The 26,707-nt window shown below is 43.0% G+C and overlaps 1 protein-coding gene across 6 annotated transcripts in view; it reads left to right on the plus strand.

Moving 5' to 3' along the window:
- Positions 1–26,707, plus strand: part of POT1 (protection of telomeres 1) — a 190,923-nt gene that overhangs the window by 143,426 nt on the left and 20,790 nt on the right. For all 6 annotated transcript variants that reach the window (XM_090042161.1, XM_090042162.1, XM_090042158.1 and 3 more), the window contains 6 exons: positions 2,281–2,444; positions 2,828–2,916; positions 5,292–5,336; positions 12,464–12,620; positions 19,519–19,724; positions 26,372–26,507. In XM_090042161.1, the coding sequence (XP_089898287.1) occupies positions 2,281–2,444; positions 2,828–2,916; positions 5,292–5,336; positions 12,464–12,620; positions 19,519–19,724; positions 26,372–26,507 (797 nt within the window). The remainder of the gene's footprint in view (positions 1–2,280; positions 2,445–2,827; positions 2,917–5,291; positions 5,337–12,463; positions 12,621–19,518; positions 19,725–26,371; positions 26,508–26,707) is intronic.

Here is a 26,707-nt window from a genome sequence, read left to right on the forward strand (position 1 = left end):
AAGAAAAATGACATTTTTATCAGCATGTTAACTTTAAAATGCGTAAAATACCAAATAATCTCATGACCTTTTTCTTCCGAGATACCTTAGTGAATAGTTAACATTATTTTTGTAGTTTGAAAAGACTGTTTAGATGGAACAAAATTCATTCCAAGTAAAGAAGGTAGACCACTTTACTTACTCTGCTCTATTGGAGAGTGAATCTGGAGTAGTACTAAATGGTTTGGAACTCAGAAAAGTGTTGGTCTTTGCTTTGATTTTCCTCATAGTACTGTTTTACCTGAATCCAAGATTACTTTGAATTTAAGATGACCTGCCTCCCAGTAATTAGATTCTAAACTCCCACCCCTTATCCCTCTGCCCCTTGCTCCCTCCCGCCTGGTACATGTGCCCGCACCCCAGCTGCCTGTTCTCTGTAGCCACTTGTCCCCCACTACCTGTGCCCCCCTAAACCTAGCTCCTGCCCCAACTATTTGCCTCTCCACTGTTTACTTTCTGCAGCAGCTGTAGCTGGGGTAGTCTGCAACAGTGGTCCTGGCCTCATCCTGGCCTAGCTTGGGAGGAGCAGCCAGGCCAGGTCAGGACCCAGAGAGTAGCTGTTGTACTCAGCCTGGCAAGATGTGAGCAGTGGGATACCCCAGGGCTCGGTCCTCGGGCCCACACTGTTTAACCATCTTCATCAGCGACTTGGACGAGGGGGTGGAAAGCACACTGTCCAAGTTTGCTGATGACACTGACATGTGGGAAGAGGTGGACACACTTGAAGGGAGAGAAAAGTTGCAAATAGATTTAGACAGATGACAAAAGTGGGCAGATGAGAATAGGATGGGGTTCAACGTAGATAAATGCAGGGTGCTGCACCCAGGGAGAAGGCATTCACAGCATATATACAGGCTGGGGAGTTCTCCTCTTGAAAGCACAGGGGCAGAACGGGATCTTGGGAGTCATTATTGACTCCAAGATGAACGTGAGCCGCCAATGCCAGACCGCAGCCAGAAAGGCCAGCCATACCTTGTCTTGCATCCAAAGATGCATCTCAAGCCGGTCCAGAGAGGTGATACTCCCCCTCTATGTGACTTTGGTTAGGCCACAATTGGAGTACTGTGTCCCGTACTAGGCGCTGCACTTTAAAGAGGATGTGGCCAGCCTGGAGAGGGTTCAGAGGAGGTCCACCCACTTGGTGAGAGGGCAGCAGGACAGGCCCTATGAGGAGAGTCTGAGGGACCTGAACCTGTTCAGCATCAGCAATCTGAGGCTGAGGGGGACCTGGTGGCTGCCTACAAACTCCTCAGGGGAGATCAACAGCAAATAGGTAGAGCCCTTTTCTCCCCAGCACCACCTGGGGTGACAAGGAACAATGGTAATAAGCTGATGGAGAATAGGTTTAGGTTAGAGATCAGAAAGCAATTTTTTACAGTTAGGGTGGCCAAAATCTGGAACCAGCTTCCCAGGGAAGTGGTCCTCGCCCCTACCTTGGCCAAATTCAAGAGGAGTATGGATGATCACCTGTCTGGGGTCTTGTGCATTCATTCCTGCCTGTGGCAGGGGGTCAGGCTAAATGATCTGTTCAGGTCCCTCCTGACCCTAGCTACTATGAAACTATGACTGAGGTCGGGGCTAGAGCATAAGGTAAGCAGCAGGGGAGGGGCAAGCTGCACAGCCTCCCCTGTCCCTCCCATGCTTCTGAACTGCATGCCACAGGTCTCCCACACCCTTTGTGCAGTCTTCCTTCTACTCTTCCTACTGTTTACCCCCTCCCCAGCAGCATGAGCCACCTAGGCCCAGGGCAGGCAATGGCTCAGCCATGGCATCACCCAAGTCCTAGAGCCTGGGCCACAGCAATCGTGTGCCCCAGCTGGTACTTGTATTAAGGTAAATCAAAATTTACTTTGTTGGGGGGGACCTCATCTTAGATTCAAGTAAATATGGTAATTATCTGTTCATTAAACAATTAAATTACTTTTGTTGTATTAATTTACTCTTTTTGTACTGGTGCATGATGCCAAATGCTCAGTTTTATCAAAGGAACTACATATTTGTGATTCTCTGGAAAGCCTGACTGAATCAATAAAAAGGCATTATATGCCTCTGGGAAAGAAACGCATTGGCCTATTTGCTCTGTAGCAGCAATGTCTGCTTGAGGAGCAGACATTATATAAAGTCATATCCATGGGGCAACTGGGTGTGTTGGAACAGTTGCTCACCAGCTTATTGTTGTGAAGAAATTTTAATAAAAATTAAAAAAGGGATAGATCCTCAGGATTATCATTTTTTGTTTAGGTTGGAAGCTTTCTAAGAATTTACAGCCTACATGCAAAGCAGGCCTGTCCAGAGAATCAGGCTGATGTTTTGTATATAGAGTTTCATCTTCATGGTGGCACCGGTTATGGTCGAGGATTTGGGGTCCTACCAGAAAGTAATCCAGATGTTAAAGAATTAAAATCGTAAGTTCTAGAAGTTATTTTTGAGACTCAACTGAAAGGGGGGGGTGCCTGTAAGCAAAATGTATACATTCTTAGATTATTGTTCACTAAGTATTTTATTGGATTGGGGTCTATGGAAAGAGAATAGGTAAGATATCAACAGCCCAGTGTACTTCATATGAAAGTCCATGCTTCTAGCATTCCACCTCTCCACTGGCACTATATTGGACACTTACTCAAGCTGCTACCTGAGTCAGTACCCCCATTCCCGAAGCATTTGGTTTATTTCAGTTGTAGGCCCATCAGAGTTTCTGTTGCCTGGATACATTGGATCTACATTCTGAACTGAAAAGGTACATAGAAAATGTATTTACTTGTATTTTTAAAACCTTTACTTTTTATAGATTTTTGGATTCTGTGGATCTCACAGAGCATCAAAATGTGGAAACTGTGTCTTCAATGGAATTGGATAGTACTTCTGACAGTGTTTCAAGTAAGAGGAATTGGAAATTTATTCATGTCCCCATGCAACATAGACATATCACTATCTTGAAGAAGACTTGTGATGTTCTTAATTACAGAGTATTAAATATCTATAAGGTTGATGACTTATTCGACCAGAAACCAATGTTAGCTGATGCTGCTTCTATGTCACAGAAGTTGTTATATTAATAAAAGATGACTGCCTTAAAAGGACTTTTAATGATCAGTTGAACATAGTGAGTCTTATTCCCATTTCATTCTGTTGAATGCTCACCGCCCAAACGTGTTACTTGGCAAAAAGACAGACCTATTTGTGCTAGTATCGAAACACCAACATCTTGAAAAAGAAAAACTAATGTACTAAATTTTTCAAATGATATCATTTCCTTAAAAATTTAAAGAAGCTGGTGTCTGGAAGGAAACGTTTTTACAGTCAAGGTTGGATTTTTTAATTTAATTTATAATTTCTTTGTACACATCTTTCCCAAATTAATTTCCTTCTATAGGCAGTAGGGTCCCTTAAAACTGCAAGTACTTAGGTGATCCTGACTGTTCTTACATTCCACTGTCATTAGTGTTGAGCAGAGAGAACCTTATAATTGTTACAAGATGAAGAAGAAAGGGCTTGGATTTGCTTTGAAGCTAATTTCCTGTTAGCCCTGTTTAAAAGGGGTATACATTTCTATGCATTCAGGAGCTTGTCAGTAATGAATTATTCCTGTAATTCTGTCTACCAGATCAAGTGTGACAAGTAGCAAGATAACTTCTGAGTGAATTGCTGTACTTACATGCACTGTGTACAGGACCACAAATATCAACAACAAAAAATCTAAGATGACTATTATTATGTATGAATTAAAGTATCTGAATCTCATAAGTCTTTTTCTGTATAAATGTTTTTCATGGTCAAATCTAAAAGCACTGTGAAACACTTAAAAACAGGCTTTACCCAAACTCAGGACAGAGTAGATGCTCTAATGGTAAAAGGGATTAAGTGTAGCAATTAATCTATTATAAAGCACTTTCCAGGATTTAAAATGCTTTAAATTAAGGCATTAATTTTGATGCTACATTTCTTTTGTTAGTCATGTGAGCTTAGTTGATAAGCAAAACTTCTAAGAAAGAACAAATGCAAAGCATAAGTCAGACCAAAAGCTGATGGATTTCTGAACTAAGAATAATTTCTGACTGTGGAAATTGCAACATTGCAACCAACAAAACCTGAAATTGATATCAAACAAAGCATAAATGTAGCACAAAATTCTGTTTGCTTTTGTAGGCCTAAATGGTAGTTTTCTCGCTGTGCACTGGGCTGCTTTTGGCCTTCACTCTTTGTTGTGGCACATAACTGAGATGCACAGACCAGATGCGTGTGGTAGGCTTTGCAGTGGCTGGGCACGTATGGGGAAGAGGAAGAAGATGGGGCTGTCCTAGTTCAGCTTGCTTAAGCAGCAGCAGATGCAAGTTCTAGGGTGCAAAGGGATCTGAACTTGCATCTTTAGCTTCCCAGCACAGCTACCTTTCCAATGCTCATTTAGAAACTGAGCATTTAGTCATAGTTGATAAACTAGATGGAGAGCAGTACAGTGCAAAACTTTTTATCCCATTGAAAAAAAGAGCCCAGACTAGAACCTAGAGTCTTCTCCCTTCCAGAGTTTATTCCGTCCCCCAGAAGCAAACATCCTCAAGCTTTCCTCCTGGCTTCATGCATCTCCCTCTCTTGGCTGTGAAGAGGGTCAGCTTCAAAAGGAGGTCTGGAGATGTCTATATAAATCCTGTCTGGATGAGGAGGTAGGCCTAAAACCCAGTTCTCCTGCTTTCTTGGCAAATACCCTACCAACCTAGTTGTAAGAAAATCTATTGTCCTTCTCTGGCATTAACATCCATTAGTCATAGGTTTCTGACCAGCAATGTTAACCCGTCCACAGTGGATACCTGCCCATTCAGTGCATAACCAATTGTGCATGCTCATTCTATGCACCTGCACACTTACACATCTACAGTGCAGGGATAATAAAATTACTACCTGTGCATAAGTGCCAAAAATGTCACTTGCAGAGTTAGAAAATTACCATTTAGATGCAGAAAGGGAAATAAAATTCTATGCACAGTGTTACAGGGAATAGCATGTCACGTGATGACATTAACTGCTTTTTTATTACTATAAACACAGCACTGTGACTTTATTCAAAATGGATACCAATCTTACCAGTTTAAAAAGTGGTAAGTATCAGTGCCACACACCATTTTTCTCAAATATGTCACCTGTTAATATCTGATTTTAAGTTTCGTACTGACTTCTTTTTCTGTATTCGTATGCTCTTCTGCATGCGTATTTAGTAACAAAATCTCAAAGAATTTTTATGTGTTTTTTCTGGATTCTAGACTCAGAAGTATATTTAGAGAGATGCCAGCAATTGTCTGTCACAGGTAAGAAACAGCAGAAAGATTTCTTATTACTTATAAGTAACAAAGTTAAACGGTTGAAGTAGCTGCATGTATCTGATTTCCATTATGGATGCAACTGTAAGCCATATATGTATTCTGACATAAATTAAACTATACAAGTGTTCTTTTTTTGCCTTTGGGATGCACATATGTTCTAGAGCTGTGCAAAATTTTTATGAGTGTTTCATTTCGACGCTGTTTCAGCTCATTTTGAGCTCAAAGCAGCAAAATAAAAATGAAGTGAAAGGCTTTGAAACAGCCTCAGTGAAACAAGGGCACTCAAAATGTTTCAAAAGTTTTGAAAAGTTTCAAGTTTTGAAGCTGGGCTTGCAGCTAAAGAGAAACTCAGGAGGGTGGGGGGAAGGACTGCTCTGATATTGACATGTGTAGCTGGCCAGTGACTATAATCCTCCTCTGAAGTCCCTTCCAATCCCAGTGCTCTGGGGGAGGGACAGAAAAAACTGAGCTTTTTCTGTGCCTTGGGATCAGCTTACTGAGCCGTCTTTCAGCAGCATCAGAGAAAGGCTATTACTTCCCACTTGCTAGCTTATTCCTTTTGCTTTCCTAATACGGTTTATTATTATATTAATTCCTTCAATTTATTCCTCCTGCAAAAGCCTCTTTTTGTTTTTGTTAGTCTATTTTAATTCTTTTCCCTCCAGAAAATAAATCTGTGCTTTCTCTCACAGCATGCATTCCATTCACTGTACAGAGAAGCACAGTGTATATTGCATTTTATAATATACAGTTTATTCAGAAACATATACAAACACTTATTTTATTTATTACATAAATGCATACATACATACATTACATAAATATACACATACAATTATCTACATATATTACATAAATTCATATTACATTACAGAAGAACACACAGACTTTCCAGCACACCAAATACACTATGAAACGCACTGCAAAGCGTACTGGAAAGGCAACTGGCAAGCCTTCAGGGAGGGCCAGAAGATGGGGTAGAGGGAGATCTATAAGTTCCCCCCCACCTCCCAAACTCAGACACTAACAGGCATGAGGCTTCTGGTTCTACTGGCAGCAAGGAGAGGGGAGTAATGAGATTTGGTGGAACACCACGTACCTGATGTTCAAGGGGCTGGTAGAGCAACAGAAGGTCAGCCATGAGATGGCCTTACTTGGGGAGATTGGGATCAGTGGCCCCCTTAACAGAGCTGAGTGGGATACCATCTCCCAGATCTTGGTGGCCCTCAAGCCCTCCCTTGAGGCTACCAAGACCGTCCGTGCTGGTGATGCCTTCCTTAGCCAGGTGATCCCTGTAATGAAGGAACTTCAGAACTAAATGGAGAAGTTCCAAGGGTTCAGTGTTCCTGGCTGGGGCAAGCCGCTGTCACCAGACATGCAGGCACTGGTAAGATGACTGAAGGAGGGCATGAGGAAATGGCTTGATCTCTTGAGGTCCAGTGTGGTCCACATGCTGGCTGCTATGTGTGATCTGAGGGTGAAGGGGAGCATCAGCGTACGTGGCAGCAAAACCCTGGATCAGTGGACAGAGGTGCTGGTGAAGAGAGTCAGGGAGGGGAAAGGACAGAGGCAAGGGGTCATGGAAGAGGGAGATCCACTGTCCCATGCCATCCACCAGTCAGTCTCCTCCAGTACAGATGCTGCCAACGTGGGCCAAGGAGATGGCTTCTATAGTGGGGTCCAGAGGCACCAGACGCCACCATCAGGCAAGTAGCACTCAGGCCTTGGTGGCTGCCTATCTCGCCAAGGATATGGAGCCCCTGCTGTGCAACCACTTGGCCTACTGGGCAACTCACAGCCAGATGTGGCTGGATCTGGGCACGGTTGTCCAGGAACACCTGTCCAGTCTACCAACCAGTGTTCCAAGCAAGAGGATTTTCAGCTGGTTATGTAGTGACACCCCACCACATCTCCTTGGATCCTGGTTTAGTGGAGCAGCTGGTGCTCCTGAAGGTGAACCTTCTGGTCCTGAGGTTCCCTAAGCTCCACGTGCAGATAGAATGAGTGCCACCACCCTTGCTCCATCCTCACTCCCTTCTTTTTTTTCCCCTTTGGTTTCACAACCATTTAGTGCCCCACTCTCAGAGCTGGAGGGGGCACTTACTGTATCACCAGTCAGCAAGGGAAGAACATGTCCCTGCTAAGCTCCCATGCCAGGACAAACCTGGAGGTATGAGCAGGGGCTATGGAAAAGGAGGCCCCAGATCCTGGGCATGACCACTAAAACTGCACACTGCAAGGGTCATAGGGCCTGGTGGGACTGCCGGCAGTGCAACAGCCCCAGTAAATGCCAGGACTGAGGATGTCCCTTGTGAAAGATGAGTAGGAGGCTCCTTACAACCTCCAGCCAACACACACACACACACACAGTCCTGGCAAGGGAAAGTCTAGACCTGTCACATCTTTGACAGGTCTGAGGCTTTCTGGTTGCAGTGGAGTTGTGAGGCTCCAGGTGAGCTCAGCTTAGGTTCCTGGAATGCCAACTTTCAGGTTGAAAAACCCTTTGTTAGGCTGAGTAAGCACCTGCATTTGGTGTATGTGCTGTTCCTGGATGGAAGAAATAGTAAAGAAACCAGAAGCTGGCTTGCAATGCAGGCAATAAAGCCAGTCAGTGAAAATGGAAATGGAGGCGTCAGGGGATGAGGGACAGGCTTGGGGGGATGGAGGGGTGAGGAAGGGGGATATAGCAGTGCAGGTAAAAATGGAGAGTTACCTGAGGAGTCAGATGGCTGGCAGGTTGCAGTGTGTCAGAATTCCAACGTCTATATTGAATCCATGAGTTTCTGTATCCAGGTGATTAAGTGAAGTTCATAGTCTCATCTGTGAAAAGTGCTTTGTAAATTCCCTTTGAGGATTAGGCCTGAGAGATTAGAGACAGGTAGTTGGGTGTTCTTGTCTTTGATAGATTTTTGTTGCACACTCTGGTGCATAGTTGTTGCTTGGTATGCATTTCCCTATGCATTTTCCTTCAGGTCAGTTGGTGTCCTGATGGAGATGTATATTGTGAAGATATCTCCATACTGGAAATACTTTTGGCAAGTTGTGCATGTCTTGTCATGGCTTGGTCTGGATCCATTCAGTGTGTTTTGGGCTGTAGGAAGTTGGCTTCTGGTGATGAGGTTAGCGAGGTTCAGTGTTTGTTTAAATTTACAAACCGCTTTTCATAGATTGGCCTATAAAATTCACTTCATCAACCTCCTAGGTACAGAAACTCATGGACTCAATACAGACATTGGAATTCTGACACTGCAACCTGCCAGACATGTAACTCCCCAGGTACCTCTCCACTTTTACCTGCTGCATCTTCCTTCCTCCCTCACCCCCTGATGCCTCCATTTCCATTTTCACAGACTGGTTTTCTTGCCTGCATTGCATGCCAGCTAGGACTGTGTGAAATACTATCGTTTCGTTTCAAAATTTGTTTTGCCTTTTCGAAGGGACAATGTATTGTTTCATTTCAAAGCACTGTCCTGTTTCATTTAATCAAGACTGTTTCGCTGTTTCAATGCATTTCAACATTTTGCCCATAAGCTATAATGGGGAATTATGAAAATGCCTAAAATTTTGTCATTTCTTGCCTGATTTGGATGCAAAATTGCAAGGCTGGCATCTGAGGGCATGATGACTGCCAAGTTTCAAGGAGATAGGTGCAGAGCTTTCTGGGAAACCGCACCTCAAACGGTTCAAAGCACAACTCCTGACACTTGCTAGCAGCGGCTGCCTCCTCTCATTTGGCATGACTATCTGGGGGCTCGCACCCCTGGGAGGAGTCTGGCACTGGGTATGATTGCTGCTGCCGCCAGTCCCAGGCAACAGCGGCAGCATCCTCTTTTGGATGCACAGATCCAGGGGCTCACACCCTTGGGAGGAGTCCGGCACAGCCCGGCAGCCCACCCGGGGGTGTGAGCCCCCAGATTAGTGCCTGAAATGAGAGGAGGCTGCCTCTGCCACCTGGGACCAGCTCTTGGCACAGCCCGAGCCCAGTGCCAGGGAAGATTGCTGCTGCCACTGGTTGCAGGTGGCAGTGGCAGCACAGATCCAGGGGCTTGCACCCCTGGAAGGAGTCTGGCAAAACCCCTCAGCCTTCCCTGGGGTGCGCACCCCCGGATCTGCATGCCGGATGACAGGAGGCTACCGCTGCCACCTGAGACCAGCACTGAAGCCAAGTAAGCCTGGCTTCAAAATTTGAAACATTTTGAAAGTTTCGAAGCTGTTTTGAAGCATTTTGTTTTGTTTCAATTTCACTAAGCTCAAAACACGTCAAAACAGATTTGAAACAAAACACCCGGTGAAATTTTGCACAGCCCTAATTCTAGCCTCTGGCTTCTTTGCTATTCCTTCCATCCAGGAACAGCACACACCAACTGCAGGTGCTTCCTCAGCCTGGTGAAGGGTTTTTAAACCCTTAAGCTTGCTAAGATATAGTTCTCCAACTGTTCAGTTGGTCTACTAAAAGATATCAGATTGACCCAAAGAACCTTGTCTGCCAGTGCCATGTCCTTTAGACCTATCACCTGTCCCCAGTCAGCTGACCAGAAGGAGGCAGGGCCCTGGACACATCTAAGCCCCAGGGCTTGGGCTGGCAGCTGCTGGAGAAGACGCTCCTGCAGGAAAGGAAAGAAAGTCTCTGTGACAGTTCAGCTGCATGAGATGCTAGTGCTAGTGCTTACCATTTAAAGTGGTGGACCGGTCTGAGGCTGGAGGGGAGGAGGGGACCTCATTGGGGCACGCTACCATGTCATGTAGAGGCGCCAGTGCCAATGAGGGTGCACCTTAACACATACACGTACAGTCACACGTCTCAAGTTTTGCTTGTCAGCTGTTTCATGTGCAGTTTCCCAAAAACCCCGGCATCCTGTCTGCTTGAAACTTGACAGGCTTTATGCCCTCAGCAGGGGCTGCCATGCCTGCTGTTTTAACCCTCCTGGACCTTCACACTTACAGGTGATATGAGTTTTGCTTTGCACAGTTTGAGGTGCAGTTTCCAAGAAACCTCTGCACCTATCTCCTTGAAACTTGACAGGCATTGTGGGCTCAGCGGGGCTACACTCCCTGCTATTTTCATTTGAATCGGGCAAGAAATGACAAAGTTTTAGGCATTTTCATGATTCCCCATTATAGCCTATAGGCAAAATGTTAAAACGTGTCAAAACAGCAAACAGTTTTGACTAAACAAAACGGAACAGTGCTTCAAAACAGCAAAACAAAACACCATCCCTTCAAAATGACGAAACTGAAGTCGAAATGGAGCAGTGCTGTTTCTCACAGCCCTATGTTCAGTTTAAGATGTGTTCATCCTCTAATGATGGGAGTGTCTTGGAGAACTGCAACCACTGAAATCTTGTATGGCTTTCACTGGTACATTTTGAAATAGGAAGAAATGTAAACATTTTTGATATGCATAATCATTCTTCATCTTATATTGAACCTTAGAATGAACCATTTGAAATATAATATTTTTAAAGCTTAGCCTACCACCACACATTCTTTAAAAGATTTCTGTTATCTCACTTATTACCTATTCCTGCCACTATCTCCATAAACATAGACACAGGATGAGCCAAAATTGATTTAAGTCAGGGACATTAAACTCACCCCACCCCTTGGGCTAGATCTAGCCCCAGCCACTAGTCTCTTTGCAGGCTAGATCTGGATGCAGTGGCAGATATGGTGGGTGTTAAAGCAGCTATCACTCACTCCCTTTTGCTGGCATGGAGTGGGACTTCATGCTCTCCAACTCTTGATTTCAGTGGAGGCCCTCCATGCCCCTTTGAGTCCTGGCCCCTCTGAGTTCTGCAGGCCACATAAATGAATATAGGTCAAATCCAGTCCATGAACCATAGATTTCATAGACATTAGGGCTGGAAGGGACCTCGGGAGATCGAGTCCAGCCCCCTGCCCCAAGGGCAGGAAGTCAGCTGGGGTCATAGGATCCCAGCAAGATAAGCATCGAATTTGCTCTTGAAGGTGTTCAATGTAGGTGCTTGAACCACCTCCACTGGCAGACTGTTCCAGACCCTGGGGGCTCGGACAGTAAAGAAATTCTTCCTTATGGTCAGCCTGAAACGGTCTTGCAGGAGTTTGTGACCGTTCGACCTCGTCATCCCTTGGGGCGCTCTGGTGAACAGACGTTCCCCCAGATCCTGGTGGTCACCCTTGATAAACTTATAGGTGGCCATCAGATCACCCCTGAGCCTACGCTTTTCCAGGCTAAAGAGTCCCATGGCTCTCAGCCTGTCATCGTAAGATCTGTTTTCCTGACCTCTGATCATGCATGTGGCTCTCCTCTGGACTCTCTCAAGCTTCTCCACATCTTTTTGAGTTGTGGAGCCCAAAACTGGACGCAGTACTCCAGCTGCGGCCTCACCAAGGCCGAGTACAAGGGGAGAATGACGTCCTGGGATTTGCTCGAGAAGCATCTATGGATGCAAGCCAGCGTTTTGGTCGCTTTACTAGCCGCAGCATCGCATTGCAGGCTTATGTTCATCTTGTGGTCAATGATGACCCCCAAGTCTCTTTCTTCTGTAGTGCTATCCAACGTAGCACTGCCGAGCCTATAAGAAAGCTGCAGGTTTTTCCTCCCAAGGTGGAGAACCTTGCATTTTTCAGTGTTAAACACCATCAGGTTCTCGTCTGCCCATTTGCTGAGCTTGTCCAGGTCAGCCTGGATCACCCGCCTATCTTCTGGCGTGGATGCTTTGCCCCAAAGTTTGGTGTCATCGGCGAACTTGGCCAGTCCACTCCTGACTCCAATGTCCACATCATTAATGAAGATGTTGAACAGTATGACACCCCTGCTTCAAGTGGTAGTTCAGATCACTAGTTCACCTAAACCTAGGGTTTGTTAATCTAATATTCAGTTCCAGCTATGAGAGAGGCATCCATCAGCTGCCACTGATAACTAAAATTTAAAATCTGTTTTTGGAATTGTAAGTTTTCAAATATAATTTACAGACTTTAGGGTCTAATAGTGTTTGAAGAAAAGTTTCATTTATTAAAAAAAACCCGGGAAAATACTTTAAGCACACCCCTGTCATGTCCTTCTGCTTACGCTTTTGTACTTCTGTGTTGTTTCATTATTTTTGATAGTTTACATTTTTATTCTTTTCCAGTGCTGACAGATCACCAGGATTTAAATGAAACAGCATTGAATACCATTTTGAACAACCCTGCTCCTCAACAGTATCGCATTAGAGCAAAACTGAGAACTTTTAAACCCCAGAAGCTTTATCAGTCCATTAAACTTTATTGTTCAAAATGCAACTCACTGTAAGTGTCTTACATACTAAATAATTATGTTTTAGGATTTCTAGGCTTTCTGATATTTCCATCTTTCTTTTAATGGTTAAAATGAGTTGGATTTTAATCCATTTCATTTCAAGCAAAGGATGGAAAGATGGAAACTAGATGGGAGAAAATGTGCGATCATATAAGATGTTCTTATTTTGCCCCATTTAGTATACCCAAATTAGACTTACTTTCAGTTCCTGTATTTGGCAGTCAGTTTTGACCTGGATTTAGTATATGGAATTACTGCATGTAAATATCTATTCTTGACCTTTAGACCCCTTTTTGTACACAAGTGCAAAAAGTATTGGTGTTTGAGTTACCTAGTTTTGGCTTTTGTAGTAGTATAAAGAAGGTAACTCTCCACAGAATTAGAAGTAGTGTTTGGCTTCATTTATTAAAGTTATTTTTATTCAGGGCAGGAAAATACCATTAAAAGAATATTGTCAGGAGCAATTTTGGCGTGGCCAAACTCAGCCTTGTAAACCAAGCATAAATTTATTTAATCTTTATTTCAGGAAAGTGAATTGAATATGTTAAATAAAACAGGCAACCTAATCCCTTCTAGCACAGCTTCAGATCTAATGGGTTGTGAGAGAGTCTGGGAGTCTCTTACTTCTAGTTTCAAATCCTAATTCTCTCATGTGCCTGCCAGGGGTCTTACAAAACATTTTACTTTCCTGTTTTCCATCTTTAAAATGTATAATGTCTAAAGTATGTAATGTCTTCCTTACAGAGGAGGGTTGTGAGGATTGATTTGTTAACATGCATTCAGGGCTGATCTTGCAAAGTAATGAGCATTCCAGTCCCAGTCTAGCAAGGTACTTGAACACAAGTTTAATTTTAACTTAATTGGTGTTGAAACATTAAGTAGTCATAAACCCTTAGACCAGAAAGGTCCTTAGTCAGAGTTCTTGTAGATTTCCAGGCCTTTAATTTTACTCCTTTATTGAGCACAAGGCACTTGCAGGTTGAAAAAAAGATATATTGTGTTTGATAAAAAGCACATTTTCCCAAAAGGTATCCACTCTTGATTTGAATATACTAATTCAAGAGGTGGAGAATCTACCACTTCCCCTTCATTTTGTTCCAGTGGTTAGTCACCTTCCCCATTAAAACTATGAACTCTATGAATTTAGCTGGCTTCAACTTTCAGCTATTGTTTTTATGTCTTCAAAAAAAAATAAATGAACCTTTTCTTACCCAGTGTTTTCTCAGGGTATTTGCATAGTGTAATAAAGTTCACTTCTGAATCTTCTTTGTAATAAGCTAAACAGATTCAGCATTTAAGTCAGTTACTCTAATGCATTTTTTCTTGACGATAGTTAATTTTCTGGCTCCTTCTTGTACCTTCTCCAATTTCTCAATGTCCTTTCTAAAATGTGGACAAAAGGGTTATATACACTATCCCAGTAATTGTCTTACCAATGACTTGAGCAGAAATAAAATAACCTGGGTAGTCCGCAATCCTTGTTACTAATGCTGTTATTCTAATAGCCCTTTCTTCCCACAGCACCACACCAAGAACTCATATTTGAGTAACTGTCCACTCTGACCCCCTAGGTCTGTTTTAGTCATTACATTCCCAGGTACGTTTTCCTATTCTGTAGTTATGGCCTGCATTACTTGTTCCTCTGAGGTAGAACTTTATTCGGCTGAATTAAACTACGTGCATTTGACTAGAATCTGATTTACCAGACAAATCCAGAACATTGTGTATGACAGCTATGTCCTCACCATTACTTATAATTCCATTAATCTTTCTGTCATTCACAAATGTTACTGGTAGTGACAGTAGTATAATTAAGAAGAGGAGCCCCAAGCACCACCCCTAGTGCTAACTTGGGGAGTGGCACAAGAACAGCAACCATCTCACTGAAGGCCTAGCAGCAGCAGCTGTCCATTGTACTGTTGCCATCCAGAGCATAGAACTGCCCAGTTATGCCTTTGGGTAGTGATTTTCTGTTTGCTTCCAGATCATTGATGAAAATGTTGACTAGCATTGGGCCTAGTACCAAAATGCATAGAATTCCACTAGCCATTTCCATTCTTAGATCATTTCCTACTCATGTTTACTTTTTATATCTGTCAGGTAGCTGCTCTTAATACGTTTAACTTGTACTTAAACTCATACTAAGTGAATACCTTAAAAAGTCAAATTATATCTACACAGTTATTTTCATTAATTAAATCTGTAGTCTCTGAAGAGAATGATTGTTTGAGAAGATTTATTTTCCATAAACCGTATGGACTGGCATTCATTATGTACCTAATTTACAAATTTTATCTTGGAACAGCTCTTCCATCTTTTGTCTTGGACTGATGTCAGCCTAACAGATGTATACTTATCTACATCTCATATCCCTCTTTGAATATTGGCTCTTTTGCACTCTTTTAGTTTTCTGAAATTTCTCCAATATTCATAGATCTATTAAATATGAGCATCACTGGACCAAATTTCAGCCACATTCTGTTTCTTTAAGTACTCTTGGGTGTAAGTTATTTAGATCTGCTGTTTTTTATATATTTGTCTGTACCAGATGGTGTTTAATGTTCTTGGTTACAAATGGATTGGAAAGCACTTTATTACCTCATATGATAAAACACATTATCCTGTTTACTTCCAAAAACAAAATAGAAATGTTTATTGAATATTTTACTGTCTTTTTTTGTATCATTAACAATATTACCTCCTCTAGGGTTTTTTTTGTTTATAAAACATTTTGAAAAGTGCTTTCTTATTCAGGACCATACCATTTTTTTATCATTCTCTTGAACATATCTAAGGCCCCTGGCACACGTACATTTCATGGTGTAATCAGATCTGATCCTCAGTCCCAACAAACATGCATCCTACCGTGCTTTGTATGTGTGGCAGAACCTGTAGTTTTGCAGGTTGTGCCATTACTACTTGTACAGGGAAAGCCTGGGATCATGCTCCTGGGCAACTCCTGTACTGGCAAGTTGAAACCTGGGTGTCCAAAACCCGGCATGGACCAAGGTGGCCTTGAAGCTGAGACCAACCATCAACTGATGCTTCATCTCAGCCCCAAGATTACGCTGGACCCAATGCAAGACTCCAGAGGGGTCCCAAAGCTGGGACCAACAATCACTGATTGTCGGTCTCAACCCCAGGACTGCATCTGAGCCAGTTTAAGACTGTGGAGGGCTCAGTTCCACATGTGGTTTTTTTAAAGGTCCTGGTGCACAGAGACTCCAAGACTGGGGAGCTTCTCCCTAATTCCAGTGACCCCATGGCCAGGATATATCAAATGACGTGTTCTGCAGCTTCCTGGCACCCGTGGGGCAAGGCAGTCACCCTGCTGGGTCTCAGGGAGCTCTGTAGCTTGCTCCTTGACTCTGAGAGAAACTGCAGGGCAAAGCAAGAACCATGCTGGGGAGCATCACTGCTCCCCATAACCACCAGCCCAGATAATGAGTTCCCCTCAACTTGACACCCCACATACAGCACAGAAGGGCTGCATGGATGTCAGCCTGCTGACACGCAGGGAGCTGTCAACCAGAGCTGCCCTACTACACATTCAATCAAAATGCGATGGAAACTGGCCATAAAATGTTTCACATGTTGTAGAAATGCCATCAATTGCCTGGATGTGTGGCCAGATTACATTTTATGGCGTGGATAAACAGGTTAATCACATCTTAGGTCTAACATCTGCCAAAAGCATTAGAGTCATACCCAAAGACTACCAACTTCCGTTACATACGTGGAATTTCCGAGGAGGTGGATTTGCTCATTCTTGACTAACTCTATTCAAAAGAATATGCAAGAAGTTGTGTCCACAACTTTGCTAATGACTGAAAATGTATTTTAAATACGTATAGCAAATGAGCAAATCAGTAAATAGGTTATAAATGTCTATTCTGCTCTTCCATTGGCAATTAATACTGAATGCTATAGTGTCCATCAAAATCTGCTCTGGACGTAGAGATTTTTCAGTTGATTTACTTGAGCGTCAGACCAGCCTTCAGTCAGTCTGACTTTATGAGATATTCTAACCTAAGTTATTTTGCAATGTTTCCAGTCACAGTTTCTATACTACTAAAGTGAACAAAGCTTTCCACACAACAGAAGCTGTTAAAATTCTATAAGCAAACCACTAATTCCTTTACATGTAAGTAGTTACATTATGGATTAGTTGTGATATCCTGCAAGGCCTTCTGAAGTACTGAGTTAGGAATGCCAAGCTGGTTTCATTCTGGCACAAATGGAAACGGAATGTATGTGAGACAAAGTGCAAGTTTTAGGTATAATCTTTCAAGGGAAGCAAGCATCAAGCTTCTGCTCTCGCTGTTTTATTTTGATAGAGTGCAAGGTAAAATAGTCTGGTGCATAAACATAATCTGCAATTTCAAGCATTTAAGTGCAGTCTTTTTTTACAGTAAAATACTAATGTATTTGCATGGCCTTTGCTGGCACTGGATTTATGACCCAGTTACCTTGTTCCACGGACCCAAACCCTCAGACTGACCACAACCTCTCCGTTCAATAATAGGTGAATTTTATTGATACACAGTGATAGCACATGAGACAAATGCAAACTATTTTATATCTACCGCCCTAGAGCTGTAACAGAGGGAAGATTCATCTGGCCAGTATGCAAGCTTCACCCTGAGGTGTTCTCTTGAGTGTCAGATGTCAGCAGCCTGGAGGTCAAAGGCCAAGGCCTCCTCCCCCCCCCCCCCGTGGGGTGGGTGAGATGGGCTAGTGGTGATCTGTCCATGGTAGCCTCAGGTTCCCTTCTCAGGGATCCTTTGCTGCCCTGAAATTCCTTCCTCTTCCTCCTCTGATGTCTCTATCATAGTTTGGTTTCCCTGTGATCATCATACTATTCTGTCAGCATATTTCTTTGTTTCACAAATCCATCACATGCACACACATCTGAATTTAGGCATTTACTATTCTCTATCCACCAAAGCCGGAAGTCCCAAGGGCTCTGCAGTTTGGCACTGTGAGCTGGTGCTAATGCTGCAGAGTCCCTTATCTCTGTTTGGGTACACTATTCATGTTACGGAACAGTGTGGTACATGTCTTCAGTTTCCCAGCCTGTGTGTCTACTGGCTTCAGACACAGTAGGCCTTGAAGGAAACACAGTAGGCCTTTGTCACTGTGGCAGGGCACTGTTGGTGCCTGCCACTTTAAGGGCTGAGCCAGACATCCAGCAGGTGCTTGATTGCAGCAGCTATTTTGAGACACTGATTGCTTGTATAAACAGAGCAGTTTTCTGCTGGCAGCCAGGCAGAAATGTTGCCTGGCTGAAATGGTGTATGATGCATCTTGGAGGTAAGGGCAGGAGCTTATAGGGATGATTTTGGAGGCTCCTGGTCCTGGGCATGACCTAAAAGGCACCTTTCCAGGGAAGGATGACGTGGTGTGGCTCCTGGTGGTACGGGAGTCCCCAGGAAATGCCAGGCCAGTTACCTCCCGGGTGAAAAGCAAGGAGGGGCACCTTAACCCCAGCCCCCATCTTTGGGTAGGCTTTGGAGGCAGTAGTGGGACCAGGTACAGCTGTGGCCACCTGAGCCCATGAGGAGGGTGTAAGACCCTGGGGAGCGAGAGCAGTGGGGCCAGGCACAACAAGCAGAGTGCCACCTGAGACCAGCAAGGATGGGAGGCTCCACATGGAGACCCTAGAGGGGGTAGTATGGAAAGCCTTGGGAGGCTTCACACAGAGTAGGGCTGAAATTCAAGTAGGCCTAGAGGGCTGTGCATATGAGGGGGCTGTGTAGGGCTGAAGTTGGAATAGGCATGAAAGACAGCCCAAGGGGCACACTGAGTAGGGCCAAATGAGTAAGCTTGAAGGATAGCGCAAAGGCCAGCCCTGTGCCCGGTGAGGGGTTTGGGGCAGAATTAGCCGAGAGTTTGGCATAAGGCCGGACCACGTAGAATAGGGGAACTCGCGGGAACTGAAGGTCCTGCATAGCGAGGCCAGTATGGAAGTAGTGAAGCCTGATTGCCCAAGGGGGAACAGGGGAGTGGAGTGTAGCCTATTAACAGGCAGTAAGTCAGAGGCTTAGGTGAGAGAGGGGCCGAGTGGAAGAGGCCTTCTGTGAGAGGGTGGGGGGGGGCGTGTGTGGGTGTGTGTGTGTGTGTGGAGCCCAACTTTGGACTCGGTTTGCTCCAGTCTCAGACTGAGAGTAATAGTAATCTGGATGCCATCTTCAAGGCATGGGTGGCAGTGTAGGGAAGGTTCGGAGCCACAGATAGCACCCACTGACATCAGGGCATGTAATAGATAGTCTCCCACATTTACCATCTGCTTGTAGGAACAGCAAAGTTGTGGCAGGTGAGACTGGCTGGATCACACCATAACAACAGGTGGGCAGGCTGAGATGAGACCCAGCCTCAGGAAAGTGCCCCGTCACAGTCACAAACAGGCTTTTTGAAACCATTTAACCCTTGCCATTCCCCTGGACCATTGTTCTAATGCATTTCTATTTTACGTACAAGCCAATTGCCAAAACCAGACCTCTAAATACCATTTTATAGCTGTCAGTCTTCTTAAAGCTTGATAGAAAACCTAGAGATGTCAGGAGTCCTTCGTGTTACTTACATGAGCCTGGATGAAAGCGTTAGTCCTTAGCCTGCTAAAAATGCAAGATCAGGCACTTTAACACAGGACTGAATTGTATATAAAGTGCCTAATACTCCACACATGCCTGTGTAGCATCAAACCCTGAAATTGCTGTAGCATGTCATCAGATTAGGTTTAATCAAATAACAGCATGCACGAAAGTGCATTTTCAGGTATCACATGTACTTTTATTATAATTCATAATTTTTGAAGAACTGCATACCATACTTTATTAGACAAAGGAGCTGCTATTATTTAATTATTCCTTCTTCAAATGGTTTTAGGCAAGAAGTTCCAGATGGAGATGACTTTGACTTTATTTTACAAGACTCTGCAGCTACACTTCCAAATCCAGAATTGCACAATAAGCTGTGGTATGATTCTGCTGTGTGGAATACAGAACATCCAAAACAAAGAACAATAGCCGTTCATTTTGTGAAGCACAATGAAATGGTTCAAGAGCCAGGAAATTGTTTGATAATGGTAGAAGGTAAGATCATTTAATTACAGTTGTATCCTCTTTGGATACCATACCCCACCCCATGTTATTTGTGTAGTGCTCTGTCTCAATTAGTCCCTGCTCCTACCTGCACAGAGCCCTATCACCCCTGTGATTGTGTACGAAGGATGAAGTTGTTGCCTTCAGTGACAGGTTGATCCGGGGTATGCCAGCCCTGCCACTGCCATTTGCACTGGCAAGAGTGAAGGGACTTCCTGCAGGCAGTGGCAGGAGAGAGTAGGGAACACAGCTTCTCTTGCCACTTTCAAGGAGTCCCTTTGCCCTTGCCACTTAATTGAGGCTGTTCTTGAGTAGCCACAGGCACCTCTCCAAGTGTCAGGACCTTCTGGTGCATGAGCAACCCAACAGTAGGCAGCCTCTTGCCATTGCCAGGCTGCTCAGGAGCCCTCAGCTTTAAAGGGTGTGCACTGTGCAGGCAGTTTGGAAGCTTTTTAAAGTTTTTGGCATTCAAACTGTCTGGAATTGGAGAAAGCAGCTTTTGCTGACCAGGTAGTCCCCACCTTAGCAGCTCTCACCACTGGGTGGCGACAGGGATAGCACAGCCCCCAAACATCTCTGGCAGCTTGCAATTCTTCAGGCTGTCAGGTCACCAATGACTTCCTTTCCCACTGGAAGATGAGGAGATAGAGCAGAGCATTGTGTTATTATGGAGAGTAGACGACCTGGCTAGACATTAAGTTTGTCCCAGCATGACAAAATTGGCAGCTTTTATTATGGATCCACTGGTATTCTGGTGGCTTGGTCATTTTTTTTGCCTTGGGAAAATTTTCATATGTTCCCCAAACTTCTGGAGGGAGCCACAGTGTCCCTTCCAGCTAAGTGTTTAGGACTTAAGTATCTCTCCAAATTAAAAACAAACATTCTAGAATGAGAATTAAAAACTATAGACAGACTGATTAACTAAATGATACATTCCCTTGGAACTCTTAGTTATAGCTAGCTGCCTGGCTCACCGATGTGATTACACAAAATGCTAAGAGTGGGTTACAATTTCTGTAATCCAGAGAGGATCTAGATACTTTTGTATATTCTCCTGTCAAACCAAAAAGCTTATAACAAATGTGCTGTTTCCTAGACAAGCTCATAGATAGGTTTAGTTCTGATATTTATCTTTCAAAAGATCTTCAGTACATACTAAATAAGTAGAAGGTTTGGCGTGCTTCTGAGAATGCAAGCCTACTTTTAGCATTGTCAGCCTCTGGATGTCAGTGTTGTTTCACATAAATATAGTTCAGGAAATATTCATTTTTAACAGAATGCTCTTTAGAGAGAAAAATAGCCCTCTAACTTTAAACAAAGCAATTTAAAGAAGAATATAAATATGTTGCATATCCTCATTTTCTGAATTTCAAGCAGGATCACATTGTCCTAGTGCCTTTGTGTGAAAAAGCAAGGGTTAGTTAAGCAATCATGAGGGTTAATAGCAAAGCTCCTTCCATTTTCCTCTCTCTTATTATTTGACTCATTTTAATTGCAGCCTTTGTAGCATGTTCTGAATGCATTTTTATTACCTATTAATATAACTTTCTTCCCTGTAACAGGACCCCCTTCCCATTTTTGCAACTGCTTTTTTTTCCTAAAACCAAACCTCATCATTTTTGCTACAGATGCTTTGCATAGATACCAAAGCTTCTGCATCTGGGTATGACACCACATTGAGTACATTAGTTGGAATGAAGGACAGAATTGTAAATTATTCCCGTATTACTAAACAGACATTCCAGTGGGCTTCTTCTAGCCTATTTATTTCTCTTTCACAGTCCTGGGATTTTTCTACAATTTATTGGGTTTTGTTTGTTTGTTTGTGTATTACTTCCATATTGTTTGTTGGTACAAGTTCCAAAAGGCATTTTTCCCAGCCTCCTGAGCATCCTCCCTGACCTTTTCCACGTGTGTGCTGCCTGAAGAGGTAAAACACAACATGGCAACTCCATCTAACTGAGGAGATCTATATATTACTTTATTTTTTTTAAGCATAAGTAGGTTGCTTTAGTATAGTACAAGACCCTCTCCTCTCCATAAACCAGATACTGAACCATGCTGCTGGCATAGAAGTTGTTTGGCCTTGACTGGACAGCTGAGATGAAAGGTGGACATAAGAAAGAGGTTTTTCTGGTAGCATTTTTTTTTTTAAATCTCCTTGAACATAAGTTAATTCTAATTTGGGATAAAGGTTAAAACTAAGATGTCATCACATTAGTGACAAGCGTATTAATATGTACCATTCATCATTGGCTTCAGTATTCATACAGTATACTCGCTATAATTAATTTCAGTGACATTTATTGTTCAATCTTATAGACTTCAATGTTGATTTATAAGTAAACTGAAAACATTGTCTAAATGAAACTTTATCTTATGAATTATCTTAAATTATCCCAGTGGTTCCATTGGTAAAACTGCATGTATTTTATACTTATTTAAATCCTTTGAAAGGTTGCAACATTTCAAGTATGGCTTAAGAGGTGCCGGATTGAGGCTTGGTAGACGTGTGCTCTATTCTTGGTTCTCTAACTAACCTGTGTGTTTTTCGGCTAAGCTATTGGACATCTCTGTACTACTTTCTCCTCTCAACCTTTTGTCTGCTTAGACTGAAAATGTAAATGAAAAGAAATGGTCTCTTGTTCAATTTGCACATCACCTAGCACATGGAAACATTGGGTGTGCTGACTTTTCTAATCATTACCACAAATAGTAAACTACAAATCTAGAATGTTCATGAATCAGAGAGCACCTTATAATGCTTTTTATGATCGATCATTTTATTAAAATTTAACATTAAACAGCACAACTCATTTTTGTAGAAAACAACTACATTGCAAAAAGTAATTGCTATGTTTCTTCCCTGTTATCTATTCATGAGTTAAGGAGATAGGCAGATAAGGTTATTTGGGCAAAAGTGATATCTTCTTTTACACCAGCTGAATAGTTGGAAAAATTGTTCTTTGCAAGCTTTCAAACACAGGCGCCCTTCTTCAGACATAGGGAGAATCTGCTGGCGTTTGTCTACTCTCTATGGTCAAATAGAAGCTTAAGCTAATATGCAAAATGCAGGTTTATGAAAATGCAGATGTGTGGCAGGGAAGATCAGAGAAGGTAGGAGTTAAAGAGTGAGAGACAGGCAGGTAGAGTGGGAAAAACAAAAGTGAATGTGGACCAGTGATAAAATGTAGAGAAGTTACCTGGAGTTATCAGATGGCAGGTCGTTTATAATGTGTCATAAATTCAATGTCTGTATGTAGGCCATGATTTTTTGTATCCAGTAGATTTATGAAGTGAAGTTCGTAGTCTCATCTGCAAAAGGTGTTTTGTAAATTCCCTTTGGAGATTAGAACTGAGAGATCGGAGAGAGTGGTTGTCTTGTGAGAAATGTGCACCCACAGTAATTAGGTATTTTTGTCTTTGATAGATTTTCAGTGTGCGTTCGTTTTGGTACTCAGTTGTTTGGTTTCTCCTACATAGTTTCCATCACAACATTCACTGCACTGGGTGAGATCTATTACATTTCTGGAGATCCAGACATAACATCCAGGAATGGTATGGTGGTGACGGTTCTGTTGTGGGAGTAGTACAAATGTGTTGACAGGTTTTACTTTTCTTGTGTTGGCATGGTCTGGATGTATTTGGTGTGCTTGGGGCCATAGGAAGTTTGCTTCTGGTGATAAGGCTTAATGCCTGTTTAAAAGCTAGGGTGGGTGGTTCTGGAAAAATCTCTTTTAAGAATTGGGTCGCCTTCTAGTATGGGTTGCAGTTGTTTCAAGATTTAAGAAGCAGGTATTTAGTGACTTGTTATTTTGGCCAAAGGTGTTGGTTATTAGGTGTGTATTTAAAGCAGCAATTACAGAGTGATTATAGTAAATATAGAGAGAAATTTATCAAACTGGTCCTGCATAATTGCAGAAAAATTGCAGAAAAATCCCAGCTTTTCCAATAACATAAGACATTAATTTCCAGTAAAGTCTTATAAAATCCCATGAAAGCAGTATTTAAAATTGCATCCTGTTTATTACACTGTTTCATTTTTCTCCTTGCTTCAGTTCTGATGCTTTTAGCGAGAACTTTCCTTCAAATTGCTACCTAAAAATCTTTTTTTTGCCATTGAGGAACTACAATGGCAAGTTGCTTCCATGTGAAAAAAAACATTTCATTTTAGTGGTCACAGCAGTTTCACTGTAGCTACATTCCATAGTAGTTATGTGGCTGCATGCTGCTCTTGAAGCTTTCCAGAAAATAAGCCCTGCCTAGCTGCTCTTGCTTGCATGCTCCAAACAGAGAACTGAGGCAAGTGATGAGGACACTTCCAGGGCACTAACTGCCACTGCTCTCCAGCACACTACAGACAGATCTCCAGTGTAGCAGCATTGGATTACCCCAAAGCATTAGTGTCAAACATATGGTCTGCAGGCCAGATCCAGCCCACATATCTAGATTATCCAGTTTATGGCCTCGATGGGGGACCTTCCCCTGGGGGTAGCCAAGCACCTGGGTGAGACATATGGTGCTGAAGTACCCCAGCACTACCATTAGAAGAAGCCTAGGCTCACAAGTGCTTGGCTGCCACCAGGGGAAGGTCCCTGATCAAGGCTGCAGGTCTGTCCTGGGTGCTTAGTTGCAACCATGGGAACAAGCCATGGTGCTTAGCTACTTCCCACAGTGCTGGAGTTCCAGTGCTGTAGCTCTCACTCAGACATTTTGTTCCTGCTGCAGGAAGAAGCCATGGTGCTACTGAGGCTCCAACACTGTGGCTTTTCCTGGCTTGGGTGCCAGGTGAAAGCAGTAATTCTGGAGCCCCAGCAGCACCATGGCCCCAGCACCATGGGTCTCACTTGTTCTGATGGTAGCAGCCAAGCCCGTGGGAAGCTGGGCCTTTTAGTGTGGGTTATAGATGGCTTTAGCAGATGTCACATGCACTGAATCCAACACGGGAGGATCCACATGCATAGTCTAGCATGTGGGGCCAGCCACACACCATTCATAGAAATCATAGAATCATAGAAAATGAGGGTTGGAAGGGACCTCAGGAAGTCATGTAGTCCAACTCCCTCCCCAAAGTAGGACCATCCCAACTAGATCATCCCAGCCAAAGCTTTGTCTAGCCAGGTCATCTAGCCCATGGACTGGTCATGCACCATTCATCTGATTTCCCCCCCCAGAAGCAGATGAGATTGACACCTGAAGCACCTCACTGCTTGTATTGTGATTTTGGGGAAGCAAGTGGTTAGAGCTTAGGTTTTGGCAATGGTCTTGAGAGCAGCACGGGGCAACTGCAGGCATTTCCCAAGAGTTACATTATTCTAAGCTTTGCTAATTTGTTAATTGTCATATACTACCATAAAATATTTTTTAAATGTGTCATGGCAAATTGCACATTTCATTTTGCCTCTATTGAATATGTGGTTGTTTAAACATCTGATTTCCACATGCAGTAACACGTCGCATTTGCAGCTTTATATAGCTATTCACATTTTTGTACAATCAATATGTACAGTCAGTTATTCCTAGACCATAATGACTACATCATAATTTCAACACTACAGTCAATTTAGGAGTCCTTTTTAACATTGGATCATGGTCAGTTATTTGTTACAGGTCCTAAAATTGATATCCATCAGTCCAAGGGAGTTGAATTATTTAATTAGCATTATGTGTATACAGTTAATAGTGATTCTCAAAGGGTGTGCTGTGGTACACTAGCGTGCACCAAAAGCAACAGAAATACTGTGAGACCCCCCCTGTGTGAGGAGGTAAATGCTCTTCTCTTACCTCTGGCACCCTGTGTCTGACCCAACTACTCCATCATTGCCTATGACTGTTCCTCTGGGGACTGCCACCACTGCTGCTGCCTTCCCTTGCCCTTCCCTTCCCTCAGGCAGCCACTATGCTGCCACCTTCCAACCACCCACACTCCCAGCAGTGTGCTCTTATGCAAGTGGGTGGACAGGCTCACAGATGGAGCTGTGATTTGCAGCCTGGCTTATAACCTCCAATCTTCTCGCCCTCCCGAGGCTAGCAAGAGGGGCCGCAGAGGGGACCATGCATGTGAGTCCCTGAAGGAGCCTTGTTCTTTGAGGTACAGTCTGAGAGTCAAGAGGGGGCAGACAGTGGAAAGAGCAAGGCATAGCAGAGTGAGGTCTTGCCTCTGCTGCTGTTAAGTGGCAAGGACTAGATCAGTGATTCTCATTTCTTTTTAGCCTCAAAGCCCCTTCATATCTTATCTGAATTTAGATCTTTTAGATCTAATGTTAGCAATTTTTAACAAGGGTACTGCAAAATTCAGAAAAGTTATGGAGGAGTACCTTGAGACTAAAAGGTTGAAACTGCTAGTATAAATACTAATCATTTGCTTAAAGAAAGATGTTGTGGTGTCATTTTTTTAACAGTTCAGTTTCAGCATTAATACAATTCTCTGTCAGGAGAATGGAATACGTTAGTTGTTTTACAGAAAAGAATGCATGCATACATATTTTACACACACTCACTCTCACTCTCGCTCTCTATCTCTCTCAAGTGTAAGAATGAAGTACGTTGCTATTTTTAATACAGAAAATAATGTGCCCCAGGTATCAAGATTTTGGGGAACTCTGAGTTGATAAATTGTTATTTGTTTATTGTTAAAGGAGGGACACAAAAAGAAATTATGAAACTTACAAGAAGATTTAAAGGTGTTATTCCTGTGAGATCCATGCAAGAAGATCTTGAACTCCTAGACCTTTCTGCTCCATTCCTTTTGCAAGGGAAGATACGGCATTATGGGTAGGTTAAATATTGTGCCCATATTTTATAAGTTACATCAAATGGATTTATAGAAAGTTAATTCAACCTTTCATACCCATTTTGGACATATCTTTTAAAAGTTCTTTGGGGAAAAAACTGTTGTCTCTTAACAGTTATAAAAAGGAATACAATTTGGCAGAAGGAAGCAGTGATCTGTAGCCTGAACATGGTACTTGTTA

This window comes from Crocodylus siamensis, chromosome 4 (genome assembly GCF_052110815.1).
Source record: "Crocodylus siamensis isolate JL-2025a chromosome 4, ASM5211081v1, whole genome shotgun sequence".
NCBI lineage: Eukaryota > Metazoa > Chordata > Crocodylia > Crocodylidae > Crocodylus > Crocodylus siamensis.